This window comes from Microtus pennsylvanicus, chromosome 8 (assembly GCF_037038515.1).
Source record: "Microtus pennsylvanicus isolate mMicPen1 chromosome 8, mMicPen1.hap1, whole genome shotgun sequence".
In the NCBI taxonomy this organism is placed as follows: Eukaryota; Metazoa; Chordata; class Mammalia; order Rodentia; family Cricetidae; genus Microtus; species Microtus pennsylvanicus.
Genome location: NC_134586.1, coordinates 58,014,880 through 58,035,845, shown reverse-complemented (window position 1 = coordinate 58,035,845; position 20,966 = coordinate 58,014,880). Strand labels below are relative to the sequence as shown.

At 56.2% G+C, this 20,966-nt stretch overlaps 1 protein-coding gene across 2 annotated transcripts; it reads left to right on the top strand.

Annotated features, from left to right (window-relative positions):
• The first annotated feature begins 7,848 nt into the window (after positions 1 to 7,848).
• Gata2 (GATA binding protein 2) lies at positions 7,849 to 20,660 on the top strand. Of its 2 annotated transcripts, XM_075983552.1 has the most exons (7): positions 7,850 to 8,398; positions 12,967 to 13,177; positions 13,832 to 14,104; positions 14,519 to 15,160; positions 16,695 to 16,840; positions 18,764 to 18,889; positions 19,424 to 20,660. In XM_075983552.1, the coding sequence occupies exons 3-7, from the start codon at positions 13,876 to 13,878 to the stop codon at positions 19,721 to 19,723; spliced, it is 1,443 nt and encodes a 480-aa protein (XP_075839667.1). In that variant the 5' UTR covers positions 7,850 to 8,398; positions 12,967 to 13,177; positions 13,832 to 13,875; the 3' UTR covers positions 19,724 to 20,660. The 2 variants fall into 2 exon arrangements, with proteins under 2 accessions (XP_075839668.1, XP_075839667.1); XM_075983553.1 differs by lacking the exon at positions 12,967 to 13,177 and having other exon boundaries at positions 7,849 to 8,398.
• Positions 20,661 to 20,966: the final 306 nt, after the last annotated feature.

Genomic DNA, 20,966 nt, shown 5'->3' with positions numbered 1-20,966 from the left:
GCGGTGGGGTCAGGGCATGTTCAGTTGTAAGAAGTAGAAGCTCGGGGGCTGGAGAGATGGCTCAGTGGTTAAGAGCACTGCCTGCTCTTCCAAAGGTCCTGAGTTCAATTCCCAGCAACCACATGGTGGCTCACAACCATCTGTAATGAGGTCTAGTGCCCTCTTCTGGCCTGAAGGCATACATGTAGACAGAATATTATACACATAATAAATAAATATTTAAAAAAAAAAGGAATAGAAGCTCACCTCGGACAGAGGAAAGGGAAAAGCATAGAGGTTCCAAATCGTCTTAGGGAACGGCAAAGGCCAGGCTGCGAATGGGCTCAGGCTCTGGGGTTTAGGTGCGGTGGTGCACACTTTTAATCCCAGCACTCAGGAGGCAGAGGCAGGTGGATCTCTGAGTTTGAGGCCAGCCTGGTCTGCAGAGTGAGTTCCAGGACAGCCAGGGCTACACAGAAAAACTGTCTCAAGAAACAAAACAAACAACCAAAATGGGTAGCATAGTACGCGTCTCTCTTTTCTGCCTCTGTGCCCGTGTGGCTCTGCTCTCAGGAAGCCTTCTGTGTTGCACAAAGAAGGTACCACCACTCTAAGCTCTGTCTGACCAAGAGGACAGATCTTGAAGGAATAGATGAGTGTCGTTGCGGTGTGATTCTCCCTGGCCTGAATTATGTCCCTATCTTCAGTCAATGCATCTTGCTACAGGAAGTCCCAATTGGCCAGGCTGGGGGTTTTGGGGGATTTCAAAGCTCTGCACCGAGTGGATGTGGGGTCCAAGATGGAAGCCCTGTGTGCCTGTGACATCCAGTCCTGCATCCCAGTCTCCACAGTTGGCCTAACCTGGCCCACGGCTGACCTCTGGCCCTGCACTGAGCCTTGGATTTTTGTTTATTTTCATTCCAGGTCTTGTCTCTGGCTGATCACCAGCCTCAGGCTGCCTGTGCCCCAGGGAATCCCAGGCACTGGTCTGCCCAGTAGCCCACCCGAAAGCTGCAAGTCCTAGGACCCTCCTGCTCCCCGCTATGCCCTCCTCTCCCAACTGAGCAAGAAGTGGACTGGAAAGGTAACACTCAGCACCCGGGGAGAGGGCTGCACCATGTAGGCGAGCCAGGAGCACAGCTCGGTGGCTGGTGGGGCTTCTCCTAGCAGGGGCAGGAGAGGTTCCTGACTGTGCCATCCAGAGAGAATGTTGCTATGGTAATCCAGGCAGGAAAAGACAGCAGTAGGGAGCAGGGGAGCAGCTGTGCAGAAAGGAGAGGTCAAGCCGGGCGGTGGTGGCGCACGCCTTTAATCCCAGCACTTGGGAGGCAGAGGCAGGCGGATCTCTGTGAGTTCGAGACCAGCCTGGTCTACAAGAGCTAGTTCCAGGACAGGCTCCAAAACCACAGAGAAACCCTGTCTCGAAAAACCAAAAAAAAAAAAAAAAAAAAAGAAAGGAGAGGTCAGGTTTGGATAGACAGACTGCAGGGTGGGGCCCTGGCCTCACCTCATCATCCTCCAGGCGCTTCTCTGCCCCCACGCTGCCACCTTGGGTCCATTCTGTTCCCCAAAACGGCTGAGCAACTGCTGCAATACAAATGGACCCGTCACAACCAGGGCCAGTAAGACCAGAGAGTTCTTATTTATTCATTTTTGGTTTTTTGAGGCATCTTTCTACATAGCCCTGGCTGTCCTGAAACTCACTCTGTAGACCAGGCTGGCCTAGAAATCAGAGCTCCGCCTGCCTCTGCCTCCTGAATGCTGGGATTAAGGCGTGCGTCACCACTGCTCGTGAATCCTGACTCAGAGAGCTGCAATTGTCTTTAAGAAATGGTCCCAGTTCTGAGTCTGGCTTGGCTCAGAGGTCATCACAGGGTTCTGAGTTCCACCCCAGCACATTCCACAAAATGACAACAACAGAGAGAGAGAGAGAGAGAGAGAGAGAGAGAGAGAGAGAGAGAGAGAGAGAGAGAACACAAAAAGACAACGTAGTTAATACATTTGGAGCTGAATTAATGAAAAAAGATGAAGGAAATTGCATGTTTTGATTTATTTAAGAGACATCATATTAATTTTAGTGAGTTGTCTCTCTATACCCTTGTGCATTTTCCCACTGTGGTTTCTGTTGATTTGGTGACACCTTTTTTGCACTTATATACTGGGGGGAGGGGGGAGGGCCAGAGGACAACTTGCAGAAGTTGGCTCTCTCCTTCCACTACGTGGGTTCCAAGGACTGAATTCAGGTCAGGCTTGGTGGCAAACCTTTATCCACTGAGCCCCCTTGTTGGCTGAGTCAACCCTCTTTATACACTGTGTTCCCAAGTTCTCGTACCTCATCGTCAGACCTCCTCCTGGCTATTGCTGTGCCTACTGCCTTACCAAACCTCTACCGCTTGCTACAAGGGTGGCTGCATCCACTTTTCTTTTGCTCCATCGCTCCCACTATTTGGAAGAAGGTCTGGATATTAGAAAACATATCCCCTCCCAATATTTATCATAACCTGATGATTTATTGATCTGCATGTTGAGTCAGGTCTGGCTGCTTCACTGTTTTGGTAAATTGGTGAAGTTCAATAGGCAGAGCCAGAGACCTTTATAGGGTGGCTGTGTGCCTCCTGCTAATGTTGCTTCTGTTAATTCATTGACTAATTCATTGCTAAGTGGTTTAGTGGTCCTACAGGGAGAAACAAGACAGAAGGCCCCAGTGCTGATAGGAAAGGCAAAATTAACACAACCACTAGCAGTCAGTGGCTCGGTGGGAAACAGGCCCTGACCCAGGGAATGGGAATGGGTGGGCACCAGGTGCTCAGAGGGGATTCTGCAGAACTCCATCCCCATGCAGGAACTCAGGTGCAAGTGGCCAGTCTTGAAGTGTTTCACAAAAAGCAAGACATGAGATTCTTTACATGTAATCTCCCACTCCAGGGTGCTGGCAGACATTGGGCATGGCACTTGCCAGAGACTTTGTCTGCCAACTTGACAAGCCAGGCTCACAAAATGCCTTCTAAAGGCAAGCTCGTACACCACACCAACAGTCCGTGATCTTGGAGGGAGGGCTACGGAGGCAGAACCAGAGACTCAGAGCGGGAAAGTAACTTGCATATGGCTGCCCAGCCGAGAGGGTGTGTGCGAGGTGGGGGTGTGGATGGTGTGGAAGGGTCCCCACTCAGCTCCTTTTCCAGGACAGCACTGAGGGAACCGCTAGTACCTGTAACTCCCAGCACTCCTGGCCACACCTCTCCCTACGCTCGCAGTCCCCAGGAAGGAGCCTGCTGAGTTCCACAGCAGCAGCTGGATCACCAAAGCCAGGAATGCAGTGCCTAGTTAACCTAAACGGAGAGAACGGTCTCCTGTGGTTCAGGTGCCAGAGCCGGCCGCCGCCGCCGCCACTGCCACCGCCACTACCACCGCCGCCACCACTCAGGACCTACTCTAGCAGAGCAAGATGGGATGAGTTCACCTTCACAGCAGGTGCAGAGAAGTGGGGGACCCTGGAGCTGCCATATGGGGTAGGTGGGTGGGGTCAGGCTCTGGGGCCGAGGTGGCTACTGAGTAACTCCTAACTCACAGCTAGCAAGTATCCTAGGTTCAATGATGCAAAGAAAGCTGTGCAGCCTGACCTATGGGGCTTACCCTTCTGGTCCTCAGCCAGTTCCTAATGTTGTGATAATCCGAATCAGTTGTCAGAATTCCGCCGCTCCGCCATTGTCCGGAACATCACAGAACCCTGAACAAGCAAATGTTATTAGAGAATTCACTAGATACTATGAAACTGACCAACAAGCAGAGGAAGGGTAGGGGAGAGAGGAGCAACTGCTGTCTGATAGGTGACATTTGACCACAGGCCGACTACTCTGGGTGGAGAAACCAGCAGACACGGGGATAGAGGGTTCCTGTCCAGAGAATCCAAAGGCTGCTGTCCCTGGAGGAAGGAGGAGAAAACCGAGTCTGGAGTCAGCAAGGATGCTGCCAGGGTTGCAAAGGAGATCGGCTTTTATTCTTCATTTAGTGGGATGGGCTTTTGTTGCCAACATGCGGTGGCCTTTGGCAGTCAGCCATTATCAACTTTTCTGCCATTCCATCCTTCCAGCAAATAGTTTGGGGGTACCTACTGTGTGCCAGCTTTTCCCTAGGGGTCGCCCAAGCGACCACACAAAGCCACAGCTTGGGGCATTTGCGGCCTCTCATGCAGCGCACCGGGAACTTGCGTCCGCCAGGTGGCGCTCTGCTCCCGCGTACCAGCCCTGCCGCGGGGGTCGCCCGCTCCGGCTGCGGGAGGACCGGCCGGAGGCGGGGCTCACGCCGCAGGTTGTGTGACTTTGGGTTTGACCTGCCTGGAGATGAGCTAATCCCGCTGTATAATAGACTCCGGGGAGATAGGAAAATGGCCGCGCGCTATCTGCGTCGCCATGGGGACCATCGCGCGCGGGCGGGGCGCGGGCCTGGAAAAATACAGCCTTTGTGGCGGCGCGTGTCACTCACGGCCGGGACCTCGGGCGGCGGGCTGGGCTCTGTCGCTCCAGCTGTAAGGCCTTGGCGGAGGGGTCCCAGGGCCTGGACCGGGACCCATAGGCGTTCTCAAACTCCCCTAACAGCCACTCGCCCGGTGTCACTCTCCAGCATTCCCCAGACCCGGCATACAGCGCGGGCTTCCTCACAGTCAGCCCAGAGTCTGCACAACACAGGCTCAAGCAAGGCTCGAAAATGACCCTTTGCTTTGCGCATCTCTCTGTACACTTGGTCGCCCTGGGTACACATTGTCCCACAGATCCGTGCCGGTTCCAAAAGCCTGTGCCACGGGCTCAAACGCCGGCTACTGCGCCCATCGCGCAGCTTCGGAAACACACCTTGTGGAGTGCGGCCTGCACGTGCTGCACGTAACATTGATGAGTGGCTGCAAATCCCTCTGCTCCGCTCCCCTAAACAGCATCCTCCAGGGCCAGGTACCTGTAGGTCCTCACAATACATTCGCTCGTGCACGCGGCTAGCACACCCACTGCATGCTTCCCCACGCGGTCACGTGCAGCACCGCTTCCAGCGTGCGTCTAGGCGGCCACTTCCTGGCACTCGCCACGAACACTCACCACGCGTGTGCTCAGGGACTCGCACACGTGCACTTTGTCGAAGCACACTTGCTCGCACACTCACATCCGTGCTCGCTCAGGGTCCACTCGCTGGCATACCCACGTGTTCCTCCAAACACACCGGGCAGAGCCGGGGCGCACACTCGCCGCCCGGCGAGCCCCCCGCGGACGCTATCTGCCTGCCCATCGGCGCGCGGATCTGCGGTGGTAAATGCTGCATTCGATGGCGGGCGCATTTGTTGTGCGCGCTCTGAAAGGGCTGCGATAATCTGGAAGGCAGAGATAAGAAACACCATTTATTCCGCAGCACTTTGGAAACAATTCCCAGCCCTGTACAACCCCATTCGCGGGCAGCCTCCGGGAGCCGGGCAGATAACGATTGGCTATTCATTATCTTCGCCGGGAACAAAGATTAGCCGGCCGAGATGAAAAATTACCCCGGACAGCGGCTCAGCCCCACTCAGACCCCCCTGCCCATCGCCATCGCCCCGTGATCGGTGCCCCGCCCGGGGTCCGAGCCTCAGCTCATGCCTTCCCGGGTCTCCAAGGCCTTGGCCTCTCTTTGGCCGGCCAGGCCAACTCAGTGTCTCCATCTTTGGTCTGTCCTTCCCCAGCCCTGCTCTCCCCCGCCTCCATGCCTCTCTGGGCCTTTCTTCTCTCACTCTCCTCTTATGTTTCTGTCGTCTCTCTTCATTCCCGCGTCTTGATTCTGTCTCCCTGTCCGTCTCTCTCTCTGGTTGATACTTTCTTCGCCTTTATTGCCACCTCTCTGATTAATTTTGCCACTTGTTGTTGCCATTTTTGCCTGAGTACCCCAGTCTCTAGGCCCGCCTTGATAGTGCCTCTGTCATTTAGCGTGACTGCATTTTAAAAAATCTGTCCCCGCAGTCCTTGCAGCTTGTCCCTTTCTCTCTGGATCTTTCTGTCATTGGGTTCCAATCACCTCCATCCCAAGTTCTGGGCTTCATACTGCGTGCCTCAGAGGCCAGACTGAGGGGCTCTTGTCGGTCTAACCAGCCCAGGCCAGCCCATGGAAAAAAGAGAACACGATTCCCGGCTGCAGTGCCTAGGACCTTCCTCTAAGAAACAAGACAGACCTAAAAATAAATAAATAAGGGTCTCTAGGATGCAAGGGTTACTAGGTCCCTAGGGGGTTGGCTCTGTGCTCCAGGTCTGGCTGGCCATGCCCCTACCCAATAGGAAAGGGGCCTGGGAGCTGGTGGTCCCAGTGAGGCCACCTCATTAGAACGGTTATTCAGCACGGCCCTGGTAATGGCAGATAAGGCTTATCGGCTCATCTCCCCCTCCCACAGACAGACAGAAAGTGCCAGAGTAAATGGCACCCCGGGGCTCCACTGGCTGCATGCCCTGCTGGTTAGGGAAGGTGCAGGAGGCCAGGGAGCCTGGAGGATACACATACTGTCTCCACACTCCTCCCTTACCAGACATAGAGTAGCCTTGGTTACAGAAACACAGATCCAGGATGGAGTGACAGACACAGGTGCCCACCCCTCAGACATGGCCACAAACACCAAGACCAGCACATCAGCCCCACCTGAAGCAACCGATATGCAGACATACTTGGATGTGCTTCTCGCCATCTGCCTTCAGCTCAAAGTTAGACGTCACCACCTGCCATTAAGACATACTAACCCTGAGCGGTGGGCACACCTTTAATCCCAGCTCTCAGGCATCGGAGGCAGATACATCACTGTGAGTTCCATCCCCGCTGTTGACATAGTGAAACCTTGCCTTTCAACACACACACACACACACACACAAAACTGTATGGCTTCAGATATACACACCCTTCATTAATTAATAGAATTGTCAGTGAGTACCCAGACACATTGTAACTCTCCTTCTCTCTTACACACACACACACCTAAATACAAGTTGAAAGCTATACATGCACCGATAGCCAGACTATTAAAGACGCATACACAAACACAAATGCACAAAGGTAAACACACTGATTAAGACATACTTAGAGATACCCTCTGCCTATCACATGACTCTTGAAGATGATGGTCTGTCTCGGAGATATCTGGACACATACATACACCCGGTTCCACAGACACTCTCTTACATGCATCTGTGGGGTCCCACACTGATAACAAGTCAGGCTTTTGCAAACACTCCTGTGTTCTCCCCATTGTGAACACATAGCCCACTGGGCACATAAACCGAACTGCATGCAGGGGTGCACACACAATGCCACAGATTCAGAAAGACCTAAAACAGCTGGGGGCACGAGTATGGGGGAGGAGAAGACCCACTGCCTGCGCACGGGGCACACCAGGAAGGATGCAGTCTTTCCAAACAGAATAAGTCTATGGGAGTTCTTTGGATTTCTCAGAGGGGCTTAAGGTACCACAAGGAATGGATTCTCATTGCTACCTAGCTCAGGTACCTCCTTAGGGCGCAGACTGCCACCAAAGTGCCTTCTCCTACCCTTGTTAAGTACAAGCCTCTTACTTTCCTTGTGGCATTCTCTGATGCAAAGGGTTTGCTAGTAACGGGCCTAGGATACACCAGAAACTCTATTCCTAAAATGCTTGAGTTGGGAATGGGTGTCTGAAGTGGGAATACATCTGCACTTAGACAAATGTGCAGGAAGTAAGAAAGTTGTGTGACTCTGTGTGTGTATCTTATACATGTGTGTGCACACGGGTGTTTGTGCCAGAAAGCGCCTGTCCGAGGACATCTCCCCAGCGACAGCACGTGCACGATGTGTGTGTGGAAGGAGGGGCAGGTGTCTGTGTACTTGTTTGTGAGGGAGACTCTCCAAAGAGAGACATCCCAGGCTTTCTGAGATTACATCCCTGAGAGCAGAAGTGCTTGCGTGGCCCTAAGAAGGCAGGAGTGGCCTGCAGGGTGTGCGCGCCTCGACTGACTAGTAGCCCGAGCCTGGCCAGCCCGGCGGGCGGCGGCTGGACCCGGCAGACAGGGCTCAGAGCCCGGGCACCCTCCTGCCCCCCCTGCAGCGCCCCCCCCCCAGTGATGTCGAAATAAAAAGCTGCCGCGCTGAGGCCGGGAACCGAGAGGCAGCCAGAACCAAGAGAGGTGGCCAGGCCAGGCGGGCGGTAGTTCACTGCTCAGGTCTCTCTGGCCTGCGATCACTTCAACCATAGCTGGTCTTGGGGCGCAGCAGGCGGACAAAAGCGGCAGCCTGCTCATCGAGCTTTCGTTCGGCGCCGCGCCGGGGTCCCGCTGTTGACCACCTCCGTCGCGCTGGCTACCGCGGGCAGACTAGCCTCGCCGCACACACCGCTCCCTTCCTGCTGAGCCCTGACCGTGGCCGCCCGAGGGCGCCGCCCACCGCGCCGCTGTCGGTAAGTTCCTGCACTCCGCCCGCGCTGTCCCGAGCCTCCGGATCCCAGGCTCGGCCTTCCCAGCACCCGGATCGCACGGTCCTACTAGTGGCTCAAACCCAGGTCATCCGGAAACCCAAAGGCCGGTCTGGGGGCTCCTGCCTTCCTTTTTTTTTTTAAAATAGAGCCCTGGGCCTCAAAACCCAGCTTTCCAGAGCTTTGCGACGCGCCCCCCTCCCACCCTAGAGCTGGAGCCTTTGTCTCGGCGGTTCCCCACCCCCGGGTCGCGGCGGCCGTTGCGCCCAAGCCGGGCCGCCGGGCGCTGGCTGCACCTGCCGGCTGGTCCCGTGCACCGGCTTTGCGCGGCTTAACCCGGCTCGCTCCTGCTTGTGCCCCCCACTCGAAGCGCCCCGCGGCCCTTTATCCTGTGTGGCGGGGGTGCAGGTGGGGGAGAGAGCAGGGTGTGTAAGTCTTCCCCTGCCCACGTCGGAGCCAGAATCCTTTCAGTTGGATTTCAATAAGAACGAGGCGGACGCATACTCGGGGATCCGCTGTGTATTGGCATAGACAGAGCTCTGGGCCTGTCTGGACGCTGGGCATTGAATCGTTCGGTGGCGGCCGGGCTTGAACTCGAGCTTACCCCAGAGGTGAGGGGAAAGGTCTTGTATTCAAAAGGGCCTCCCGTGTGGCGTCTGCTCCTTTATCAGAAAACAAGGAAAGAAATTCGTTTGTTTTGGAAAAAAAAAAAGACGCCTCCCGAGGTCGGAAACATCTGGGGGTGAGTTCTGGGTCTACACCGAGGCCCAAGTTGGGATTCGTTTCTAAACAGTCAGGATCCAGGAACCAGGTAGAGCCGAGGCGTCTGCCAGGCGTCTGGAGAGCGTTTCCCAGCCGGGTTGACAAATTGCAAGCAAATTGCACCTAACGAAATGCATTTAGCAGTTGTCAAGCCGCTGACCCCAGGCCTCTGAGCTAAGCAGAGTTGTTGGCGAAGAGAAGGCCACCATGGTCTGAGGGTGGGGTATGGAGGCTAGAAGTTGACCAGAATTTGCAGAGCCCAAGGCACCTGGCACCATCGGGCCTGACACCTAAGACACTAGATCCCAGTGTCTGTATTTCCAAAAGACTCCGAAGAAGATGGCAGATGTTAGGGAAGCGGGAATCTTTTGAGTTGAGGATCTGAAAGGGAAACCCAGGAAGCAGGTACTGCTAGAGCCTTTCTGAACTGATGGGCGCTGCCTGGACCATATCTGAGTCCTCCACATAGAAGAGACACTGAGCCACAGTGGCCAACGCTCCCCGACTTCCTTCCCAGTGTCCCTCAAAGCTTGTGGCTAATGTAGCGCTGGAGGCCTCTGGGTTGTGAACGACTTCGGTCTGGGAGGCAGTCCTAAGCTAGCCGACCACTTAGCTGCCCTTAGGAGAGAGGCGAACTTGTGATCCCAGAGGTACAGTTTGGATAAGCAAAGTTTAAACAAAGAGCAAGCGGGGAGGGCAGCACCAAGTGGGGGCCCTATACGACTCCATCTCCTTTCAGACTAATTTGCAGGAGCCGGGCCACACCCAGAATAGGCCTGGGTCCACAGAATCCAGCTCCCAGTCAGAAGCATCCCCCTGCACTGTCCCCTCTCCACAGAAGCTTCCAGGGCACGCAGGGGGGGAAATGGTGGTTAGAAAACTCAGTTTAGGAGCCAAGTTCTCCCTATTCTCCTAGAAATCTTGTTTCCGAGGAAGTAAAAGTACTGTTTAGTTCAGAAAAGAGCAACGCCAGGTGTGTTCCAAAATAAATAATAACAAAATAAGAAAAAAAAAGACAAGTGTCCGCTTGAAGGTATTCTGGGGCGCTTACATAGTAGGGGGCTGTGAATTGGAATAAATCTGCTTTCGTTTTTTGGGGGCGGCGGGGGCTGGAGGAAGCCGACTCTAAGCCATCCTTGGAATCTGTCTCGGTCCTCCCTGGTGTTTGTTTGGGTTTTATTAGCCGTTCATTTTCGGCCTAGTAGTGAGGTCTTGGCTGTGGATCGATCTGGTTCACACACGTTCATCAGCGCAGGCTCCCCTTTATTCGCCAATTCAGTGTGCAGCTCCCTAGCCGGCAATTTTCCCTTTCAGACGGGTTCATTCCAGTGGAAAACTCAGCAGTCCCGCATGGGACGCAGGGGGCTCCAACCTCGGCAGGGGCTCAGGCCAGCCGGCTGGTTGCTGGCAGTTTCCAGAAGGCATTCCCGGGGCCTCAACGGACCTGGCAGGACCCCCCCAACCAAAAAACCCCATGCCCAGTCTGTGGGCAGGCAGGCTGTTGCGGGTCTCCTGAGGCCCTGGCTCAAGCGTCGCTTAACCGCCCGGCTAAGCCCTTGTTGCGTGGCGATTTTCTGAGCTGCCGAGCAGAGTAATTAAATCCCCTTCCGCACTCCGCTCTGTGTATGTCGGGTGGACAACACTGCGGCTCGCGTTTTGAGTGGGGATCCGCCGAGCTGACCACTTTCACCTCTCCAAGAGGCAGGACCTGCCCTGTCCGTGACGTGGCGTGGAAACCACAGCCCAAATCTCGTCCAAACAGGGAGATAATCTAATTGCGACTTTGAGAGAAAAGAGGGGAATTACCTGCTTTCAGGGGTGGTTTTGGGAGCCCCCCTCCCCCGCCCTGTCAGCCGAGGCACGGGCACCGCGAGGGCAGCTTCCTTGGCGTTCGGCGCTCTCCTCCAGGAAATCTGCAGAGCAGAGGCCTGGGATTCGGCCGCATGGGGCACCGTTGCCGAGAGTAGGGTTATCAACCGGGCTGCGAGGCCTTTAGACGCTCCTGCTAGGTTCCAGGGACATCGAATACTCTGGAAACTCTGTGGCTATCTCGCTTTGCGCGTTAATGAAGAATCGTGGTCTAAAGGGGGGGGGAAGGTCGGGGACCGAGAAAGCCTTCCCGAGCTTGGCGGCACTGGACCACCCACCTGCCCAGCCGGCCCCGAGGCACTGCGGCCTTGCGCCCCTGTAGCCCCCCCAGAGCCCTCTCACGACCTCCCGCCTAGGTTGGGAGCAGACTTCCCAGCCGCCTGGGCCCTTGCTGCCTCTGAATCGCCGAAGCACGGGGAACACGGTGGACAGAAGGGACCCCCCCCCCCAGGGCACATGACGTGCGGGTTTCTGGCCCAGTGCAGTTCTGCACCCCGACCCAGGGCCTTTACCTGTTCCAAAGCCTTGGACAGTCAGACGGATGCCAGCCGCAGAGACCGGAGGAGGCCCTGCCGTGCGCGCGCCCCCACAGAGCTGTCCGCAGAGGACCTGGGAGGGGGTGATGGGGGCGCGCCCGCAGAGCTGAGCCGGGCTGGGCGCCCCCCGAGCCGAGGGGACCGAGGGCTTTCCTCCCTCCTTGGATTATTAAAAAGTTCATTTCCTGGCGAATCGGGTGACGTCAGGGGCCCGGCGTCGCGGTGGCGGGGCCGCCGGGCCGGAGAAGCCGCCTCCAGTTACCCAATTACGGACTGTCAATCCTGCTGCCCCTCCCCCATCCTTGGGGGTGGCGGGGACCCCAGCCCTCCTCCTGCTCGGGACCCACCTGGGACTCCTCTGGGATTATTCCCTGGGGGGTCTAGGGCCCTGAAAAGATAGAGGGGCTAGATGGAGGGCGTCGAGCTTGGCCAATCCCTCGCACCTGTCTAGATTCCCCTAAAAATCTGACTCACAAGGCTCTTTCGGAGCTTAGGTCTCAGGTCTATATCCAGAAAAGAATCTGGGTTTGTACACCCGCCTCCGAGCTCACGGCCTTTCCAGAATGGAGGTATAGAGGGAAAACTTCAGGTGACTTCAGGAACAAAGTGCTCAAAACATTGCTTCCCTCTCCCAAGGCCGTTTCGGGGACCCCTAGGAGAAAAAATATACATATGGCTAATGCCCCGGGAGTCTCCCTCCAGCCGACGCTGGCGCCAGTCCCCTGCTCCACGACCTCGCCCCAGGCAATTCGGCCTGGTGGTCTGCTAAGTAAGACCACGCCCGGAGCCCTTCCCTCTTCCCGGCCGCTGGCCGGACCGCGACCATCGGTCTAGCACAGCTTTAAGTGTACTAGTGCCCAAAGCTCAGGTGTCCTAGAGGGGTCCACAGTGCTAGACCCGTGCTGTCCAGCCGATCCTACCAGCCCATTGCACAAGCAGGCAGAGGTCTGGGGAGTCCGCTAGACTCTGGCTGGCCGTGGTCCGTAGCGAAGGAGGTGAGGCTCCGCCCAAGAGTATAGAAAGCTGGGGTACTAGCAGAGACACCCAGAAGATGTGTGCCTCGGCTCCTGGGAAGTCAGGGACCCCATTGGTGGCTAGTTGCTGGGAGGGCAAAGGTTGGAGGACCCGAGCATCTGCCGGAGGGGTGCAGGGTGATGCCCGCGGCGAGGGGTCCCCTGGGGGGAACGTTGGCATCAGAGGCAGCTCGGAGGGCGCTGGGAGGGGGCCAGGCGGCCCAGGGGGGCCGGCTCGAGGGTCAGTCCTGAAGTCCAGCGGCCGAAGCTGCGGGCGCAGCCAATGGGGGGGCGGAGGCTGGGCGGCGCGCGGCGCTGATTGGCTGGCGCCAGCTTCTTAGGCGTGCGCGGCCCCCGCTTCATGTCTGTGCAGGAGTCGGCAGCTGGCGCCAGGGCGGCCGGAGGATGCCGAGGGGCCGGAGTCGGGCGGGCCGGAGGCCGAGGCGCGCGCTGTCCCCCGCCCCTATCCCGTGAACCCGCCAGTCTTTGGACGCGCTGTCGCGGGACCCGCGATTCTAGGGGCTCTTCTCTGGTGTCCCTTACTCTCTACTGCTGAGCCCTCCCCTTCCCGCGCCGCTGCGAGTGTAAGTTTGCGGAGCGGGAGGCTTGTGGGGCACTCCTTGTTTGGAGGAATCTCTGTGGATCTCAGGCCAGGATCTCCTGTGGGCGATTACGTTCTTATGCCTTGTGGAGAGGTCTGGTTGACTGCTGGAGAAGACATTGGGTGCCGGCTTTCAGCCCCAGGAACTGCGTGTGTGTGTTCATATTTAGGGTGAGGGGTGTCGAGGTTAGTTTGTGTATACATTACCAATGTAAGTGGGGGGGGGGGGGCTTTGTGCCACAGAGTGGATGTCCACGCTCTCGTCTCTAACTTTTAGTCGGAGTTGGTGTGTTTGTGTGCCCAGAGAACAGGGGCTCGGTGTGAGAACACGATTTCAGTTCCGCGTGCGTTTGTTTGGGGTCGCCGGTGTCAGGGTCCATCCCTGTGTGTGACCTCGTGTGCATGGCTGTGTGGCTGTGGGAACGCGAGTTTCCCCGCGAGTGTGTGAGGCTGAACCCCTTCCTCCACCTTCCTTTCGTTTTGAACCTTGCGCTTTCCTCCTTCCCGGGACTGGTCCCCAGAGGAGCTCCACTGGAACGCCTTTCCTTTCAAGACACCGACTTTGGGAGCGGGGCGGGGGGGGGGGGCGGCGGTGTCAGAGGCCGGCAGTACTCCTCAAATCTCCTATGTCACCCAGGGCCGCCCCGCCTTCGCCTGGATCCCAAGCCGCAGTAGCGGACCATGGAGGTGGCGCCGGAGCAGCCTCGCTGGATGGCGCACCCCGCCGTATTGAATGCGCAGCACCCCGACTCGCACCACCCGGGCCTGGCGCACAACTACATGGAGCCAGCGCAGCTGCTGCCTCCTGATGAGGTGGATGTCTTCTTCAACCATCTCGACTCGCAGGGCAATCCCTACTACGCCAACCCGGCCCACGCGCGCGCGCGCGTTTCCTACAGCCCCGCGCACGGTGAGCTTCGGCCCTCCGGGTTTCTGGACGCCCGGCGCCCACGCCAGGCCTTGGAGGGGAGGACCGCTGCTGCTTCCCGGATGTGGGATCCACAGGAATCTGAGCAGCTGCGAAATCGGTCTGGGGAAGGTGGAGGCAGTGACCTCTTGGGGAGGGTCTGGGACCTGTAGGGCTTCTGACCATATCCAACTGCCTTAGGAGAATCTTTCAGGACCCCATCCTGTGGGGTTGTCTCTGTGTCACTTGTCCTTCGGCCTTTCACTGATATTGCTGATGGTTACAGGCCGGAGTGTTATGTTTCTGGTGTTTTAAAGGGTGGGGTTGCTAATGGTTGTTCCCTGAGTTGTGATCCTGTATGCCTGTGTCACGGTTCTGAGGCCCCTGCCCACACTTACCCTTCTCCCTCTGCTGCAGCCCGTCTCACCGGAGGCCAGATGTGCCGGCCACACTTGTTGCACAGCCCAGGCTTGCCATGGCTGGATGGGGGCAAAGCTGCTCTCTCAGCCGCCGCTGCCCATCACCACAGCCCCTGGACCGTCAGCCCGTTTTCCAAGACCCCGCTGCACCCCTCAGCTGCTGGAGCACCCGGAGGGCCTCTGTCTGTGTACCCCGGGGCAGCGGGTGGGAGCGGGGGAGGCAGTGGGAGCTCAGTGGCCTCCCTCACCCCCACTGCAGCCCACTCTGGCTCTCATCTCTTCGGCTTCCCACCCACACCACCCAAAGAAGTGTCTCCAGACCCCAGCACCACGGGAGCCGCTTCCCCAGCCTCGTCTTCTGCAGGGGGTAGTGTAGCCCGGGGTGAGGACAAGGACGGTGTCAAGTACCAAGTGTCACTGTCTGAGAGCATGAAGATGGAAGGCGGCAGTCCCCTGCGTCCAGGCCTAGCTACCATGGGCACTCAGCCTGCAACACACCACCCAATCCCTACCTATCCCTCCTATGTGCCTGCCTCAGCTCATGACTATAGCAGCGGGCTTTTCCATCCGGGAGGCTTCCTGGGTGGCCCAGCCTCCAGCTTCACCCCTAAGCAGCGAAGCAAGGCGCGCTCCTGCTCAGGTAAAGGCAGGTGTGGGACGTCAGGATCTGTGGGTGGGGTGTGCCTCTGTAAAAGGGATTGTGATCTGAAGGGGGGCCACGTTAGTGCTCCTGAGCCAAGAGTGGGTGGTTGGCAAGCCTCTCTGATAGTCCACAGATGTTAGGGGCTCCCTGTGGGGAGCAAGGAAACCCTAAAACTTTCATCCTGCCCTCGAGTGCTCCCGGTGTCCACAATGTTCAGTTCCTTTCCTCACCTTTGCCCTCCTTTCCAAGGTGGGTAAGTCTCAGCCGACTCTCAGAATATGATTCCCTGTCTCTTCCCTTCCCACCGTTCAGCTGAAACAGCAAGCAGCCTCATGACTGGGTGTGGGGGAGCATGCAGGGTGTATGTGAGGGAAGGAGTCAGTGTGTACATGTGTGTACGTGTGTCTGTGAGCGTGTGCGCACGCTGCGGGCACTGCAGAGGTCCAGGCCCTGAAGGAATCTGGTTTTCCAACGCTGCTGGTCTAGTTTTAGGATTGCGGTGACTCTAGATCTCCTTGGAGATTTCCCCAAAGCAAAATTCCCAAGGCCTGTTTGTGTCCTAGTGACCCTGATCCTTCTCCCTGAGGGTAGGAGTGAGAACCTCTGCGGGTGCCCGCACCTCTTTGCCAGCGATAGCTGGATCCAGCTGGGTTTGTCTAGCAGTGTGGCCTCAGGCAGTAACCCTTGGCTCTGAGGAGGCTCCTTCCCTAGTTTTTAGCAAGGGTGGGGGAAGGTTTTCTTCAAGGTTTACCCCTGAGTTCAGAAACCCCTTTCTCTTGCTTGAGTTCCTAGGTACTTAGTTTCAACTAAAGCAGGAAGAATGTCCTGGGTACGGAGTTACTAAGCGGTCACCCCACTGAACCCCAACTTCCCTCCAGTTCCTGCTCTCCTAAGACTCTTTGAGTCTTTGCTTTGTAGCCCTTTTTTGTTTTTGTTTTATTTGAATTCCAGCTGACCAAAAACAACAGAAAATAAGGCCCCTAACCCAAAGTGAAAGAACTTGACATATCATTTTTAAGAAACAGCATCTTTGATCATTGGATTCTAGGGGTTTGGTCGAAAAAGGAGCAAAGCTGGGGGGAAGAGAAGTTTCCTTCCTGACCCTGGACCAGACGTAAAGACAGCAAGGGTCGGATAGCAGAGATGAGGAACAGACCTGGAGAGGCTGGCGCAGTTGGGGAGGCAAAAGTGAGAGGAAATAGAAGGGAAGAGGCCAGGCTGGGCAACTGTGCCTGTAGCCTTATAGCCTGTGCTCCACAAAGCTGGCCTTCAGTTCCTTTTCCGGGTATCTTGCTAGCGGCTCTGAGAATCTCTGGCACCCTGTACTTAGTGCTTCTCTTTCTTTTTCCTCAGCAGCATCTGAAGTGGGGGGTTGTCCTTAAAAGACTCGGGACCTCTTGTGTGGGGACCCCCCTGAGTCTCCTCTGTCTGCAGGGCGGAACTAAAGCCTCCCTTGTTGTGTCAGACTTGATCCTCTGGCTCTCTGTGCAGCCGCTAAGGTAGCCTTGTGTCTTTCCTTGTTCCCTCACAGAAGGCCGGGAGTGCGTCAACTGTGGGGCCACAGCCACCCCTCTCTGGCGACGGGATGGCACGGGCCACTACCTGTGCAATGCGTGCGGGCTCTACCACAAGATGAATGGACAGAACCGGCCTCTCATCAAGCCCAAGCGGAGGCTGGTAAGAACGGGCACATCGTGGGGCAGGGCTGGGCAGGGCCACAGTGGCCACAAACCTGGGTAGAGCTGTTGGTTAGTTAAGGGAAGAAAGAAAAACAAAAGCAAAAAAACGAAAACAACCCAACAACAAAACTTCAAATGCAGAAACTTTGCCACCTGAAAGTCTCTTATCAGTAAAATCGTTTGGGGGGTCAGTCAGGTCGGTCTTCATTCTGGTAGATTCTTTCCTGCCGAATTTCCTGTCCTGCAGCCACCGGGCACCCGCTCCCCTGCCCCCCACTGCTGAAGGATTCCCAGAACCCAGGGTCCAGCAGCCCACCTCATGTTCTGGCCTTCGATTCGCTCTTTTTAAAAATAGGGTCATGAAGTACTTTTCCCTGTGGCAGCTCTGGCCTCCCCGCCACCCCCCAGCTCACAGTCTCCTCCGCTTATTTAAATAACACACAGCAGCCACCAAAAAAACCTACCCTTTATTATTTTTCCATGGAGTCACCTATACTGTGTATTTTCATTTGAGTGATTTTTAAAAAAATGTCCTTTCGGATCTCCTGCCGGAGTTTCCTATCCGGACATCTGCAGCGAGTAGATAAGGAAACTTCGTGTATCTGTTTCCGGACCGGCAAGTTTTCAGAGCCACCTCGACTCAGTCCTGCCTCTCGCTGGGCTGTTTTGAAATTTCTAATACCCTCCGCTCTGCAAATAATGTGTAAAATGCTAAGAATAATAAATATCTTTTTTTTCAGGGCGAAGTGATTTATGGGCTTAAATCGTTCACCCGCTTTGGGGCCCTTTTTCTTTTTTTTCCCCCTGGAGCAGGGTGAGGGCGGGTGTGGGCTGGTGGGGGTGGGAGGAGGATATACTGCTGGCCCCTGAGTCAGAATTCCAGCTTCAGGCTGCTTACTCACCATCCCTGCCCCCGCAGCGGCCAGCTCTGGTCCCCTCCATCAGCAGGCTCAGGCCCAGGGCCACTCTGGATTCAGCTGGACTTGGCTCCCACTGACACTGACCCCAGTGGCGTTCAGTGCTAGGATTGCTTGGAGGGGGGACCTGGACACATACGACTCCTTTTACCTGGGGTAGAAGGGTGATCTGTGGTCTAGGAAAAGGGTTTTCTTTCTGGCCCTTGAGTTCCTTGTTCTAGAGACCAGATCTCCTCTCTTCCACTCCCCACCTCTGACTGGCATTTCCTGGGGGGCTGGGATTAGGGTCTGTGAAGGCGGCAGGTGAGAACTCTCAGGCACAGGGATCTAGACCGGCCAGGAGTGGGAATGTCTTTGCTCCTCAGCCCTGTGTGGAAGCCTCTGGCTAGTATGACTACTGATCGCCAGGAATGCAGTTAGTGCAGTCACGGGAACCGAACGTTTTGTTTTTAGATTGTAGTGAAATTTAATTTAAATCTCTCCCGGTAACTTGCAGAGCGCGTATAGGACAAGGCAACTCCACACTTTAGTTCCGGGCTGCAACTTCCCCAGGCCTTTCTGGGCTCTCCTGGGCTGTGCAGGATCTTGCTACCATGGCCTCCTGGCCATGACTCACCCGGATTCTGGATTTCCAGGGGAATAGTGAGGGAGGAGACGTGCGACCAGAGACAGAGCTACTCAGGATGGCCTAGGGCTGGACCGTTCTTGGGACCTCAGTTTCTTCACCTATGAAATGAGATTGCTGAGCAGTTGGGGGAAGTGATGGTTTTCCCCTGTGTTTACCATCAGCTGGATTCTAAGAGTTCTTTATTCCAAAGCTCTGTGATTCCTAACTAGCTTACTTCTCAAATTCTAAAATTCCTTGGTCTGAGATGCCTTGGTTCCCCTGTGGGACCCACTGCTCCTGGGCTAAGCGGTGAGACTGGGGGTGGTGCTAAGGGCCTTGGAGGAGGTCAAGGTGGGGCGTGGGAGAGCCCCCGCTGACGCTACCCCTCCCCTCCTAGTCTGCTGCCAGGAGAGCGGGCACCTGTTGTGCAAATTGTCAGACGACAACCACCACCTTATGGCGCCGGAACGCCAACGGGGACCCTGTGTGCAACGCCTGTGGTCTCTACTACAAGCTGCACAATGTAAGTGCACCCCACCCCTCCCCAGGGACCTCGGTTCTTTGTGCAGCCCGGCCAGCGCCAGCGGGCCCCAGCCACAATCTCCAGCTTGGCTTGGCTTGGGAAGCCGCGGCCGGCTGTCTGCTTGGTCAGCCCAGAGTGCCAGAAGGGCTTCCTGTAAGAAGGGGGCCTCTGATTTAGAGCTTTGGAGGTGGGACCGGTGGAGGCAGGGACGACAGGGAGCTTGTACCTGTTTTAGGAAAAGTTGGGGGCAGGGAGGATTAGAGGTGTCTGGGAGGAGGCAAGCAGTACAGGCATTTAGTGGACTGGAAACAGCCATGTGGGCTGTAACACCGTTCACTCTTTCACTCTCCTTCCTTGAGATGGTGACTGTGCAGGCTTAGGGGGACAGTGGTGAGTGACACACAGGAGGACTGCGCTGAAGGCACAATTCCTGGCACCCTGGGGATATGCGTGACCCAGCTTCCCTTGACCTGTGGAGAAGGGATCCTTGGGTAGGCAGGGAACTTGTTCTAAAGGCTGTGTGGCTGCCCTCAGGTTAACAGGCCACTGACCATGAAGAAGGAAGGGATCCAGACCCGGAACCGGAAGATGTCCAGCAAGTCTAAGAAGAGCAAGAAAGGGGCTGAGTGCTTTGAGGAGCTATCCAAGTGCATGCAGGAGAAGTCGTCCCCATTCAGTGCGGCCGCCCTGGCTGGACACATGGCACCCGTGGGACACCTCCCACCCTTCAGCCACTCTGGACACATCCTGCCCACGCCAACACCCATCCACCCGTCCTCCAGTCTCTCCTTCGGCCACCCCCACCCTTCCAGCATGGTGACTGCCATGGGCTAGGCTCAGCTTGCCGCTGGACATGGACATAGAGAGTGACTGGCTGAACCAGAGCGAGCCCGGGCACTCCCAGGATGGGTGGAACACACTTTTGGCTCCTGCCCATCCCAAGAGACCCACTTCCTCCTGCCAGCCTAGCCTGGCTGAAGCCACCTCTCCTTGGAGGACTCCCAGCCGCGTGCCGCCATTACTGTGAATGTTCCTAACTGGGCTACAGCTTGTGTGCCCTGGGTGCTGCCCAGAAAAGTTTTTTCACGGACAGTTGATTGGAGAGCAAGAGAGACAGTTATAGCAAGGAAAAGAGGAGACTGGGGACAGAAAAATGAAACCATTTTTTGGAGGAGCAAGGAGTAGGCAAAAAAATAATAATAATAATTTATTTTGCTCTTATTTCTTACAAGAACATGAAGCCATGGAGGCACGGGCTTTTTGTGTTCTCTGGGTCCTTCCTTGGGGCCTACTGCCACCAGTCAGGGCTCTGGGGGGCAGATGCACAGGGCCTCAGCCAGAGCCTTCTCCCCAACTGCCTGGAGGGTAGCCCCTGCCCTGACACAGCCCTCGAGGGCAGAGACAATCGCAGGCGGTCCTGCGCAGATTCCCAGGCCAGGGCTGGGTCACAGGAAGGAAGCATTCTCTGGAAAGGGGAAACGTCTCCCAGATCATTCCCTTGGCTTCGAGAGGCCAAAGCTGGTGTGACCCAAATGGCCATACTGCGGCCTGTGCTCTAGGCCAGCTGGACCCCTGTAAATACATCCTTTTCTGCTAACCCCTCAACTCCCGCCCACTCTACGATAAATAAGAAAATATTCAAAACAAAACCCAAACTGCATAAGCTTAACTCGCTGATGAGTGGTTTTATTTTTAAACTCGTTTTGGGTCCAGTCACGTGTACGCCGCCACAGAAGCCCCACTATGAGAAGGAATAAAACCTGCAAACCAAGGCTGAGCTTCACTGTTCTTTCTCGAAAGGTTCTTGGATCCATGGCCCTAGCAGGAGGCTGGGGACAAGGGGGATCTTACATTCTTGGTTGGTGGGGGACAGGGGTTGGGCAGACAGTGGTTCCCGTAATTCCTGGGGTGTTCTGATCCCTTGTGGCTGGCTGGATCCTTCAAGGTACAGCTGTACATACAACATGTCCCAAGCTTCGGTTCTGTGTGCGGTGGTGGTGGTGCAGCAGCAGCAAGGGGCCCTAGCCCGGGAAGGCCATTGTACTGACAGGTCAACTACGTGCCATGCTAACGTCCA